Consider the following 14,274-nt stretch of genomic DNA (forward strand, 5'->3'; position numbering starts at 1 on the left):
GCCCCACCCTGGGTGCAGGAAGCTGAACGGGAGGCTAAAGGTGGCACAGGTGAGACCTGGCTATCCCCCTCTCCCACATGTGCACAGCTACCCAAGCAAGAGGTGTAAAGACAGTGCAGACAAGGTGTGGATGTTCTCCCCCTCCTGCCCGCACAGCCACCCGAGGTGTAAAGGAAGCACAGGCAAGGCCTGGCTGTTCTGCCCCCCCCCACACCCATCTTCATGCTCAGCCACCAAAGTGGAAGGCTTAAAGGCGGCATAGGTGAGGCCTAGATGGTCCCCACAAAAACCTCCCAGGCATTGGCACAGCTGCCCTCCAGCTGGCAGGCAAGTACCTGGCTAGTCTGCACAGCCTCCCGAGTGCAAGGCTTGGAGGCTGGTGTGGGCCACATGTAGGGAGCCAGCGGCGAGGCCTTGCATTGTAGGTCCCCCTCCTAGGCCCTCCTCCTTGCCTCCCTGTGGTGGTGGGGTGCTCTCCACGGTGCCTAGGCCGAGGCTCAGCACCCCTTACCTCCCAACTCCCACCCGCTGGCTGCAAGACTTCCCATCCCACCCACCCCCATATGCAATGGCAAGCCTTGGGGTGGGTCCTCTCTCCCAGGCTGGGCAATTTCCCTCCCCCTAACCATGGTCCCAGGGCCCCATCCCTCCTTCTCAGCACACTTACTGCCTGGCTAACCTCTGGGCATCAGTGCAGTAGAGCGGGCTGGCACCAAGTGAGCCAGCTTGGTGTGATGATTAGGAGCACGGACTTCTAATCTGGTGAGCCAGGTTCAATTCTGCACTCCCCCACATGCAACCAGCTAGGTGACCTTGGGCTCGCCACAGCATTGAGAAAGCTCCTCTGACCAGTCAGTAATATCTGGGCTCTCTCAGCCTCATCCACCTCATAGGGAGAGGAAAGGGAAGGCGAATTTAAGCCGCTGTGGCATATAAGAACCAACTCTTCCATGTGGATGAAGTTGGAGGGGGATGCAGCAAGAGGCGGGACATGCCTCCTGATTGACCATTCGTTGGACAAATGGCAAATCAGGGAGGGGGCAGCTGGGACAGCTTCCCTGATTGGTAGTTAGGCAATGAGTCCCGGCTCTCCCCAGCACCCTCTCACCGCTTTATTAAGACGAAAAGATATGTGTAGATGGGTTGTATCAGTTACGATACAAGTGAACTCTTCAAATGGAGAGATGGCGACAAAGGGAGTAAAGAACCACCACAGAAAGATACCCTCTAAGTGTAATCCTAAACAGGCCCTTCTAAGACTATTGAAGTGAATGAACTCGGAAGGCTCTTTAGAACTGTCTTGTTAATTGCATGAAAGGAAGCCCACTACACACTGGTTTACGGAATGCAACTGAGAAACAATTTATGTATCCCGACCAAAAAGATCCACCAGATTTTTAGCCAAAATTGATCCTACCACTCAAATTTGTGGATTGAGATATTATATTTGGCAACATTTACAAGATCATGATCCTTTTATGAACACAGGCAAATCTCTGCTTCCACCCCCTCCCTCTCCAGTAGCATTGCTAACCACACAGTTCATATAGAAGCAACATGACTATAACAATGGCATGGTCCTAATATCTGCCGTGCCAAGAAGTGCCTGGTATGAAGCAGGCCACTGTTGAGCTAAAGACTGGTGCTGCAAAAGCACAGGATTAGATTAAGACATTCCATACTTAATACATTTTAATAATAGTGCATAAATAAAAATAGATCTAACTGAAACGAATTAAAACTAGAAATGGAAATGAAACACAAAAAGATATAACCAAGTTTAAATTAAGATGCAGATTCCTATGTAATCATTAGCATGCAACACGTTTTCAAACCATAATTTGCATGGATACACATTGAATAATTCATTTTCGATGCAAAAAGAAACAGGAGTTGAGACATCTAGAGAGTATTTATTTAGTTATTTATTATATTTAATAATACAGAGGAATTAAATATAAGAAAGCATCAAAAACTTCTTGTATGGCACTTATGAAGGCCTATGAAATGGCAGCAGAAGACACAAAAAAAGAGTATTTTGTGGTTTCCATTTTATCCGCTAGCTCATGTCCAGTTCAATTATTTAAAATAATTGGTCTCTTACAGCCCTGGAAGAAGAGCACCCAAATTGTTCTCAACTGAGTCTTAGCTGTGAGGCTTTTGCGAACTTTTTTGCCAATAAAATCTTGTTGCTCCACCACAACCTCCCTCTAGTTGTTGATACAGTAAATGAGCTAGAGCCAAGGTGGCCATCATCGAGAGTTAACTCTGATCGCTTCAGGAGGCTAAGTCCAACTGATGTTGACAGGGTGGTAGCTTCAGTAAGATTGACAACATGCTCCTTAGATTCTTTTCCCTTGTGTCTTGTTAAAGTGAGCAACGAGAAGACCAGGAAGCCTTTCCAGGAGATTTTAAATCTGTCCCAATCTTCAGGGGCCTTCCCAAAGTGGTCTGGCCCCTGTTGAAGAAACTATTACTGGATCTGCTGAAAATTACAGGCCAATTTAGCATTTGCTGTTTCTGGGTAAAGTGGTTGAGCAGACAGCCATAGAGTCCCAAAGTAGCTTACAATCACCTTCCCTTCCTCTCTCTACAACAGACACCCTGTAAGACAGGTAAGGCTGAAAAAACTCTAGGAACTGTGACTAGCCCAAGATCATCCAGCTGAGTCTGTGGGGAATCAAACCTGGTTCTCCAGGTTAGAAGTCATCCCTCTTAGCCACTACACCATACTGGCTCTCCTAGAGGAAGCATCAGTCCTGGGCAGAGTCTGCACTGACTTTGTTTATTCCATTGTCAATCCTGTTGAATTCAGATCGATGTGAACTCGGGTCTTCCTCTCCCCCCCCCTCCCCATTGAAACAGGAAAGTGTTCTGAACGTGGTTAGGGTAGTTCAGAAGGGGGGGAGGCAAATGGAGACTCTTTCTTTGTTTTCTTGAAGGGGGCAAGAGGATCGAAGAAGTCAGAGGAGGGAGGAAAAAATCCTTTCTTTTCTTGAATGGGGGGAGGATCGAAGAAGGCAGAAAAAAAAATCCAAGACCTAAATAAGTTGAGAGAAATTAGGGGCTTCTCCTTTAAGGCAAGTTTGTCACATGACCACCTGTGGCCAATCATTGGTCCTCTACCACGGAGGAGAGCCCAGATTCAAAACAGCCTTTAAATATTGAAGCTTAAAAGCACTCTAAGATATTGCACAGTAAAGGTAGGGTCACTCCGGATCAATCCTTCTTGCTGCAGAAGGAAAATTTAAATCACCCCATATCCAAACGGAAATCGCATTCTGTGTAGAGGGCAGGGACTGAATCGACCTGGGGTTGGAATAAAAGCTCCGTGCAGTTTACACCCTGGATTCATTCTAGTCCAGTTTCTGGCCTGGCCATAGGATGGAAAAGGCACTGGCCACCCTCATGGATGAATTTTGGAGGCAACTAGACATAGGCAAATCAGCACTACTAGTATTGCTTGACCTCACAGCTGTGTTTGACACCATTAACCATGAGATTTTAGCTCACTGCCTCACTGACATGGGGACACAGGGTTCAGCCTTACAGTATGCCAATGACACTACTCATTGATGGGCAACCAGCCAGATACACCCCCAGTTTATAGCCTGCCATTTGGCTAAGCTCTCGAGGCAGCTAACTTTTAAATATATACATATATAAAACAGAAAACTTTCCTCAGTTACGATCTGCTCTTCAGTCCTTGTCCGTTTGAATTAAATATGCTCTTATAAGTAGGATCTGAATTTATAGAAATTTAGCAACAATAACAATAACAAAAATAGAGTCCAATAGCACCTTTAAGACCAATAAAAATTTATTCAAGGCATAAGCTTTTGACTGTATGCACTCTTCCTCAGACTACAAGAGAAATAACTGTGGAGATATAGGGCAAAAGTAAATTATGGCAAATTAGTAAACTGTGTCATAATATCCAAATTAAGCCATATGATGCCATATGATAATTTATTTCTAAAACAGCTAATCAGTCCTTTTGAGTTCAGTTGTAGTTCACAAAAACATTGGAGAAATAAAACTGTTCCCATTAGTAATTAATGGCAGACACTTTCCCAGTTGTTGCTGGTCCCATCAAAGAAGAGTGCTTGCACTTGAAAGCTCATGCCTTAAATAAATCTTTGTTGGTCTTAAAGGTGCTACTGGACTCTATTTTTGTTGTGCTACTTCAGACCAACACGGCTACCCACTTGAATCTATGGTTTACATAATTTCTCATCGTTTCTTTACTACAATGACCACTAGTGTAAGTATCCTTGATTTTCAGAATGAACAACTTGAAATGAACACTTCAGCAATCATTCTTCAAGTTCCATTATATCATATGAACTTTATGCAGTGTCCGAGTAACTGTGTCCATCAGGAAGTAAATGCCCATCTAGGTTCACAGATTAATATTCTCCTGTACCAGCTGCAATATCTGTCATGGACTGTTGAGTTTCTTCATGGAATCTGTTGTTTTGGAGTTTTCCTCCCATTTTTTCGTTTCAAGAAACTGATGCAGCTCATGCCTTGTTTTTAATGCTGAAATTGCTTCATCCAGTTGCAGCATCCTTGCGGATGCCTGCAGAAAACTGGTTTCTTTCCCAGCAAGCTGAAGGACAAAAACAACCATATTAAGTAGAACTCTTTCCAAAATACATAACCAAATGCAAACCAGTGTAGTTTCTAAGTCGAGGCTAAAATTCTATACATCCTTGCGTGGGTGCATGTCTACTGCATTCATTGGAACAGACTTCAAAGTGAACACACGTATGATTGTTTAGAAAATTACTTAACCATTACATTTACCTTATACCTATGCTGAAATAATATCCACTTTCTGTATCTTTTGATGGGACAGACTACTTTCTAGGAAAGCTCATACCACAGAAAAAGCCACATTATCAGTAAATAATGTCTTCGTGACAATGACCTCTTAAGAGCATTCTTTCAGGTCAGTCTTAATACATCCTTGCTTGCTATCCCCTAAGCCTAACAGACATGGGATAAAAGAGTACCTTGTTTTCTAGAGTAGATACAAGATTGACCAGCAAAGCTTTATCTCTTCTTAGCTCAAGCTTATTCTGCTCCTCTTTGTACAACATAGTTCTCATTTCAGCTACTCGGCAGTTGATTGCTGCAACATTTAAATCGAGAGATGTACTTCTGTTTTCCAAAATGCTAATCTGGAACAAAAACACAAGGAACAAATTAATCAGAATCAAAATCCCCAAAATGCATGCAACCCTAAAAGTAACAAAAGGGTATGGGTGAACAATGCTCTACAGCTTATTATGCACTTTCATTGAAGCAGAGGACTGGGCAGTTGGGAGATGGGACAGTAGCTAAGATACAGTTATTAGGCAAAATCTAGAGAAAGATAGATATCCCTAGATGTGGGGAAATCTCTATTTCTCTGTCGCCATTGGTGATTCTGTTTCCTGCCCACTGATTTTATGCAAAGCCCTACTTCCTGGATGCTAGCAGCAGTTCTCTTTGCAGAGCCTATGGAAAGTCACAATGCCAAAAGTTCTTTAAGGAATCTTCCATGGTTTCGCATATAAGTCAGTATCCTTAAGGTGGGGACCAGGGCTGATTCTGTACTTACTTTGTTATTTCCGTTGTGCTGAATTCAGATCAATTTGAACTCAGGTCTTCCTCTACCCCTATCCTCCAATTGAAACAGAAAGTGTTCTGTACTTGATTAGGGAAGCTCAGAGCAGGGAGAGGAGCCAAGCACAGCAGGAGTCTCTTTCTTTCCTTGAACAAGGAGTGTGTGTGTGTGTGTGGGGGGGTATTTGAGACAGCAGCCTCACAAGGGAAAATAAATCCAAGAGGCAAATTTCTGCTGAGAGAATTAAGAACTTCTGGAGCACAGACACTTTAAGAAAAGCCTTGCAACCGGGAACCAGGAAGTCTTTGAACTGACTCCCTGGCCAATCAGGGAAGACTGCTTTACTATGAGGCACGGAGAAGGAAGTTAATTTGCAAAAAGCAGAAATCTGCACACTTACTGATGGCGATTTTTCAAATATTGAAGCTTATATCCACTTCTGGATATCGCGGGGGAAAGGTAGGTTCACTCAATCATGCATGTTGCAGAGGGAAAATTTGAAGTGCTCAAAATCAAAATGGAAATCAAATTCAGTGTACACGGGAAGGATTTATTTCATCTGGGAGTGGGTAAAAAGTTCTGTGCAGACTACACCCAGATCAAGTTCTAGGTTTTGACCCTCACCTTAAAAGCCCAGCCTAAACGGTGTGAGATCCTTGCATTTACAGGACTGCCTCTTCCGCCGCATCACCCAGAGAGCATTAAAATCAAGCAACTGCAACTTGCTCAGGGTCCTCACCCCCAAAGAAGTAAAACTGACCTCCGCCAGGCCTGTGATTAAGGCCAGGGAAATAATATCTGGCCTACCTGAGAACTCATCCACCTATCTAAACCTCTAAACTCCTCAACACTGGGTAGCCCCCCCCCCCCGGTAAGGGGTATATATTGAATAAGAGGAGGCATTTTAAACATTGTTTTCAATTATTGATCTGTTTATTTAATTATTTATTGTTAATGTATTGACAGATGGTTTTAAACTTGTCAGCTGCCCTGAGCCAGACAGGGAATATAATAATAATATTATTTCCTGCATTCTGCAGGAGGTTGGACTAGATGACCCTGGAGATCCCTTCCAACTCAATGATTCTATAACAACAACTGTATAGTTTCAATCACCCAATTTTCTTTAGTAGCGGGGGAGAGAAGACATTTTCTGGGAAGAATCCATAGGCAGGAGAGATGTGCTCAGCTCTTTCTGCACTGATCCATTCTCCCCTGGTGTTCTGCAGGCTATGATAGAGGTTGGCCTAGACACACCCATTTTCTTATTCTCTCAAGGGTAGGTCAAAAACAGGGAGGGGAATATTCCACAGCCATAACAGAGTTGCCCATCCATCCTGCCAGTTATCACCCCTCACTCTTACGTGTCCCTGCATTCTAAATTATCCCACCAAGTACAAAGCTGGGACCAGGCCTTTTTCACCCTATGCTGAATCTCTGTCTTCCTGCATTTTTCTGAGTCAGAGCACTGAACCATCTGTTGACCTCCTGTCTGCTCCGACTAGCATAAGCAGCCTTTGCTCAGTGTCCTTCCCCTGAGATTGTTTCTGTGAACAAAACATATGCCCTGCTTCTGCTTATGGCCACAACCAAGAAAAATTGGTTATAAGACTGATCCTACAAACATATACAAATTCCCCATGAGCCCACATTCTTGACTGAAACCAAACATAAATAAAAAGAAATGCTCTGATTTTCTCTGAATTTGGACAACCATTTCCTGACCTATGAAACTCATACAGACTTCTATTATTTGTTTCTGGAAGAAAACATTAGCTCATTCACACAACCTTTTCCTTAAGGTCCTGCAAGGTGTCATTTTCCTGCTCCAGAAGTTCTTGGTGCCTTTTGATCTCTCCTTGCAGATGCTCCTGGTGGTCTTTCACTGTCAAAAACTGAGCAATGCTAGTTGTATGAGATGTATAACTCTCCTCCCAGAGACCTCTCTCCTGTAATGTTACATAGACTGATATGAAATTGCATCTTTTATATATATTTTGTAGAAACAACAGTCTATCCATGGGAGTTTAAAGTGTAACATTCAAGCAGTTTTAGCTGTTTAACTGGCATTCTTGAGTTTTGTAGGACATTTTAACTTTTTCAGTTTGCTTCTAACCCCTTGATAGAAGTAAATATTTTTCATCCATTTTTAACAGATAATTCAGACAAGGTATTTGCCAACTAATTGCACTTTAAAACGTTCCTAGTGATCCCCTTGCCTTTTATCAGACCTAATTTTTACCTATTTTTCTAAATTAGCACAAAATTGCAATGCCAGCTCATCCACTATGGACTATGAAAATCTATTCCCAAGGATATGATGTCTTCAAATTGTTGCTTTTACAGATATTTCTGTTTAATTAGTTACTCCCTTTTTACTTCCTGTTCAACCCGCCACAGCAGAGGCCAGCATTCCTTAATTAATCACTGAGTAACAATTCTTATTTTGCTTTGCTTTTTTTCAGCCACATTACAATCATTTATAGCTGTTTTTGTTTAGTTATTCCTTTGTTCACTCATGATGAATTCCTGAAACAATCAATACAGATTATTGGTTCAGGTTCTGCTGGAAGGGGTAGGGTGGGAATAGGACGAAGAAAACTAATTATTACTTTTCTCTAACCAAAATGACAGCTCATTTCTTAAATTTTACTTTTCATAATTATAATGGCACAATTCACAAAATGATGATAATATAAAGTAAAATAATATAAAATAACCCTTCCCTCTCAGGAAACAAAGACTTATGATTAAGAATTGATTCAGGAATACTGCAGCCGCTGCAAATGTTCGGGAAGTATATAATGAGACAGAAGTAGCCCTAAAGAAGCAAAATTAAATTGCAAAGAGAAAAGCAGTAATCAATTTCCCTCCTTTTCCTGGGAAACAAGGTCTGATAATTAAAGTTTGATACAGGAATATCACAGCCACTTTGAGTAAACAGGAAGCAACTAATTTGACTAAAAATCACAACAGCAAAATTTAAAAGGACAATTGAACAGAGAAATAAAATCATTACTGAATAGAACTTACTTTGAAATTAACATATAATGAGATCTTGCTCATGCTGATGGGCAATGCTGGAGTGCAGAGCCACACTAAATACTTGAAGACTGCATGGTGTTTTAATTCTACATGCAGCTGATTGTGGAAAAGTGTGATACCATGGAGTCAGGCAGAGTTCTGGCAGGATAAACTGCAGGGCTGCCCAATTGAGACCTCCTTGGTCACAAACAGCTTCAAATCCTTACACTATATAGCTTAGTTTGTGTTAAGGAAGTCCTTAACACAAATCTTTGCAAAATCATGTATCCACTGGTAAATACAAAATGCAGGGTGTGCTTGTACCCAACCAGAGAAAAAGAAGAAATTGCTTAAAAGTGTTAAGAGGAATGTGGAGCATGAAAATTACACATGATTGCATCTTGGATTTTTTGGGGAGGACATCCCCCACTAGATCCATACTAACTTCTGCCTGAACACAGACTTGAGTACATGTTTGGAACAGGGAATAATCAGACAGTAAGTATAACTGTCTCAAGTATAAGTGTCTCAAACTCCTTATACAGATGAACTCTGTGTCCAAACATGCAATGTGCTCAGATTACATTTCTGTGCTCCATGGTATCTCAACTATTATAACCGTACCTAATTCTCAATGAGTTAGAAATATTTTTTGCCACTGAGTATAATTTAAGCAGAGAATAAAATTTATTATTGGATCCTGCAATCCTGCAATTTAAGAATAGTAACATTTAACTCCTAGAGAGAAAAAGGAAAAAATGAATATTTAATTGACCTACTTTTTTATCAGTGGCCTTCAGGGATTGTCTGTTTTTACAAGACTATGAAAAATGACTTGTAGAAAATGTAACTACTGCACTTTTCCCATCTATAATCTCTGGAAAAATGTGTACCAGTTTGCCAAACCATTCCTTTCCTTACAATGTCCATTTGCTTGCTAAGTTCTAGTAGCTGCGCTTGAAGTGTAGCATTCTCTTTGGTCAAGGCTGCATAGTCATCCATCATTTTACTTCTTAAGAGACGTGTCTGTTCTGCCTGAAGCTCTCTCTGTCGTATTTGTTGATGAAGGAAAGATATCTCATTTCTGATTCAAAACAACATGTAAATGGGAGCAGACATTAAGTGAACACACTTTGCAAAAACACAGAAGGATCAAGTGTATGAGGGGTTCTGGATTCCACCCAGATCAAGGCTTTTTCTTTTACTACAGTCATTATTTGGAGGTTGCACATAGCACTATTCTTAAAATGTAAGGCTGGTCTTCCCTCTGGGCTGTTCCCAGTTACATTGCTCCATAATACTCTCATTCAAAGTTAGAATATTGTAGAGTTTCCTAATTACCCATTTTCAGATAAAATGGGCTATTTGCTAAATACCAAACCCACGTGATAGGTAAATGTATTTTTACATATTTTAAAAACATTTTAGAGGCCAAATTTCTCTGCTGATGAAAGATTCATTATGCCTTTTTCTGTATAATATTATAGAACAATATGAATGAAAAACAAAAATGTGCGTGGAAACCCTGTACATATCAGAACGCACTATGGGATGGATCCTAGGTACACTTCCACTTGCACAAGAAGAACAGGGGCTGTTTCTGCTAATTCACATTTCTCAGTATAGTCCCATTTCCCAGTAACCATCCCTCCTGGTCCCCCACTTTTTGGGAAGTGTAAGCGTTGCAGAAGGAAGGGGAAGGCAGTCCCTTGGATCTGATCCAATCGCTTTATTACTTACATTTTGTTTTCCTGGGCAGGACCTTTGTGATTTTTCCACATATGTATTTGCTTATTGGGCAACATCTGAATTTACTTTAATTTAAGAGACTATGTAACTAGTATGGCAGCATATGAGTAACTTCACCTGGTTCCCAGCAGAAAGTGATAACCAAGCTACTCATCTTTGTCCACACACTAGAGTTATGCTGAGATATACTGACCATCAATGCCATTCTTGGACAACATGATTATTCAGTCATTAACAGCCAGGACTGAGAGAGCTCTTTCCAGACACCTGGATGGGGCAACCTTAAGCATCCAGTGACTTCAAGGTGCTGGCCTATTAAGATCACCAGCTTGCACAGAACTTGCCATCCAGTACCTTATTCTAACCAGATCTATTTAAATATGCCTGTAACACAGATATGAATGACAGATCATCTTGAAACTTATCAGGACATCTGTATAGCTAAAAATTCTACTAAGGGGTAGAGACTAATGCCAAGAAAATTGATGCACATTATGTTTTCCCATTCTCCACCCCACTCCTGTCTCTTTCTTCCAAGGGCTGTTTTCTTCCTTTGATTCTGGGGAAGGGGGTGCTGTTCCACCCTTCCCAACATCTGTGGGGTATGAATTCATCCCCTATCCCACCACCCTGAGAGACATTGAGGGAGAACACATGAAGTGGGTAGGGGGGCTTTCGGGTAGCTTGATCACTTTAGTGCCCCGTGGCAAGTTTTCACACAGCGCTTTTGATGTAAGGTCACCACGAATCAATTATGCATGTTGCAGAGGGAAAATTTAAAGCACCCAAAATCAAAATGGTCAGTGAAGACCATAGAGATTTAGTTGATCTGGGAGTGAGTAAAATGCCCCATGCACACTACACCATGCATACTACACCCAGTATTCTTTAGGTTGATCCTACATTGAGCAGGGGGTTGGACTAGATGGCCTGTATGGCCCATTGCAACTCTATGATTCCAAGGAGGATCAGCACCTTAACAGTGGGCCCATCAAGCTCAGGTGGAGCATCCTTTCCTCTTCCATTGCCATCACTGCCCTGTGGCCAGGCTCAACCTCTGGGATGGTGGAAGCAGGCTGTGCCAGTGCCCTGCAGATGCAAGCCAGTAGGCCTGGTGGAACTTTTCAAGCTCTTTGTACATATATTTGATGTTTCCACATAATCTTTCATGATAATCAGATTCTCACAATTATTTTCTTGGGGCCATTCCGCACCAGGATCTATGTTGCAAATTGGTTGCGGAACGAAAAAACTCCATTTTAAATAGTCGAATTCGTCGTTATGCATACCTGCCTTTTTAATGGAATCCAGTTGCGTTTCTATTATTTCCCACAAGTTTCCAGTCTTGGCAAAAATCAATAGCCAGGAAGCGATATTGCCGAGCTTTGTCCCGCCCCTGGCCGTCAATCAAAGGAGCAGCCAATGGGCAGCCATTATCATGCTCCTGAAAAGCCCCTTTCCCTTTAAGGAAGGTTTAAAAAAACACACACACACATGTTGCAACGAATCTGCGTTGATTCATTGCAATGGAGAGACCAATCTAGCTAGCAGGTGGTGTTTGAGCTGCTGTTTCATCGTTGCCACGCTCCCCCCGAGTGAAACCCCCCCTCCCGCACGGGTGTGATTTTTGGCTGAAAATAAAGTGAAAAATAAAGGGGAAATAAACCAGCAAACGGGGCTGTGTGGTGCTTGGTGACTTAAAACAGCTCTGGGGAGGGACTGCAGCCGGGAAAGCCTTGCTGGGTAAACGAAGGCTCGCCAGTGCGTTGATCTCCGCTTGCTCCGAGAAAAAAAAATTGCGATCGCTTCACCGGAAGATCAGAGGAGAGAGCCAGGGGGAGGGATTTTGCAGAAACCGCAACAATGGTAACACAGAGAACTTTCCTGCTAGTGTTGCAGATTGGTTGCAAGAGTGTAGCGCTTTCCGGAGGGTGAATCCACTTTTTGGGATTTCCCTGAAAGCGCTACAAGGAAGCGCTTTTTGCGGATCGGTTTCAGGTGTGTGGCAGATTGTCAACGACGTTGTGCATAACTGCAAATTAGTAGCGATTTCAATTTGCAACCATTGTGCAATTTTGAACTAGTGCGGAATAGCCCTCGGTATTAGTTTCTACCTCTTGCCCATCTATTCTGTGAAACATAACATCTTGCAGGCCATGTCTGGGACCCCTTGAAAGAGGGTAAGTACAGGATAAAAGAGGCAAATGAGGCAGAATACATGGCCAAAGAAAGCTACCTCACATGGTCCAGTTTTAGAGGTGAAATAATAATGGCTATCATACAGGCTCAGAAAGTTCAAGCCTGGCTTAGTGGAAACCTGAAGAGGAAATGACCCAATCAGCCCCTGCAAGTCTGTGACTATTATTCTAAGCATTCCAAACCCAAGGGCCATTCCGCACCGGGATCCATGTTGCAAACTGTTTGCGGAACGAAAAATCGCCATTTTAAATAGTGGAATTCGTTGTTATGCATACCTGCCTTTGTAGTGGAATCCAGTTGCGTTTCTATCGTTTCCCACAGGGTTCCGGTCTCGGCAAAAATCGCTAGCCAGGAAGCGATATTGCTGAGCTGTGTCCCGCCCCTGGCCGTCAAGCAGCCAATGGGCGGCCGTTATCAAACAGCCCCTTTCCCTTTAAGGAAGGTTTAAAAAAACACACACACACGTTGCAACGAATATGCGTTGATTCGTTGCAACGGAGAGACCCATCCAGCTAGCAGGTGGTGTTTGAGCTGCCGTTTCATCGTTGCCACGCTCCCCCCCCGAGTGAAAAAAAAAATCCCCCCTCATGGGCGCGATTTTCGGCCGAAAACAGTGTGAAAAATAAAGGGAAAATAAACCAGCAAACGGGCCTCTGTGTTGCTTGTGCTTGGTGACTTTAATCAGAGGGACTGCAGCCGGGGAAGCCTCGCTGGGTAAATGAAGGCTTGCCGGTGCGTTGATCTCCGCTCGCTCGGAGAAAAAAAATGGCAATCGCTTCACCGGAAGATCAGAGGTGAGAGCCAGGGGGAGGGACTTTGCACAAACCGCAACAATGGTAACACACAGAACTTTCCCGCTAGTGTTGCAGATTGGTTGCAGGAGTGTAGCGCTTTCCGGAGGATGAATCCACTTTTTGGGATTTCCCTGAAAGCATTACAATGAAGCGCTTTTTGCGGATCGGTTTCAGGAGTGTTGCAGATTGTCAACGACGTTGTGCATAACGGCAAAACTGTAGCGATTTCAATTAGTAACCATTGTGCTATTTTGGACGAATGCGGAACGGCCCCAAATAATGTTCCATGAAATATTTCACTTTTGTTGCCTTGCCTAACATAAGAATGAACCCCTTCATCAGTGACTTCTGTAACAGCTTATGATGTGCACAGAGACACATGTTTCATCTCTAACCATCCACTTTTCCTGCTTTTTTGGGAAAGATTTCTGCCATATAAGTTCCTCCTCTCCGCCCCAAAGTATTCCCTCCTTCCTTATTAGCATACAGAACCTCCCAAGAGCCCCCTGCCCCCATTCCTTTCCCAAATAATCCAGAGTCCTGATGTCCCCCTAAATATCCTCACCTCCCTCCAAGCTTAGGAAATCCAAACGTTTTGTTTATATTGTTTCCCAACTCTTATATCAAGAAATGTTATTATCATTCCAATTCCTGCTCTGTATTTAAATTGCATACTCTGGGTTCTGACTTGCTGGCCAAACCTTATCCTGTCCCACATGATTTTCCTGTCTGGATCCTTGTGTACCATTGTTAGGAAACTGCCTAGATCCCAGCTTGGTGCATGAGCATGCATCCACATCCATACTCAGTGCCCCTCAGGGAACTCCACATGCCAGCTTGTGTGAGGTCTGCTTCTCCAAGAAGACTTCTTGATGCAAAACAGGACAGGTAAAA

The 14,274-nt window shown here is 42.8% G+C and overlaps 1 protein-coding gene across 5 annotated transcripts in view; it reads right to left on the minus strand.

The window, feature by feature from the left end:
- Nucleotides 1–1,779: 1,779 nt before the first annotated feature.
- Nucleotides 1,780–14,274, minus strand: part of LOC143819127 (uncharacterized) — a 35,160-nt gene continuing 22,665 nt past the window's right edge. For 2 of the 5 annotated variants that reach the window (XM_077300350.1, XM_077300342.1), the window contains exons 7-10: nucleotides 9,560–9,722; nucleotides 7,405–7,563; nucleotides 5,019–5,186; nucleotides 1,783–4,612 (exon numbers count right to left, since the gene is read on the minus strand). In XM_077300350.1, coding sequence (XP_077156465.1) covers nucleotides 4,442–4,612; nucleotides 5,019–5,186; nucleotides 7,405–7,563; nucleotides 9,560–9,722 — 661 coding nt within the window. In that variant the 3' untranslated portion in view covers nucleotides 1,783–4,441. Of the gene's footprint in view, nucleotides 4,613–5,018; nucleotides 5,187–7,404; nucleotides 7,564–9,559; nucleotides 9,723–14,274 lie in introns of all 5 variants that reach the window. The other 3 variants (XM_077300313.1, XM_077300323.1, XM_077300331.1) reach the window with 3 other exon arrangements.

This window comes from Paroedura picta, chromosome 1 (assembly GCF_049243985.1).
Source record: "Paroedura picta isolate Pp20150507F chromosome 1, Ppicta_v3.0, whole genome shotgun sequence".
NCBI lineage: Eukaryota > Metazoa > Chordata > Lepidosauria > Squamata > Gekkonidae > Paroedura > Paroedura picta.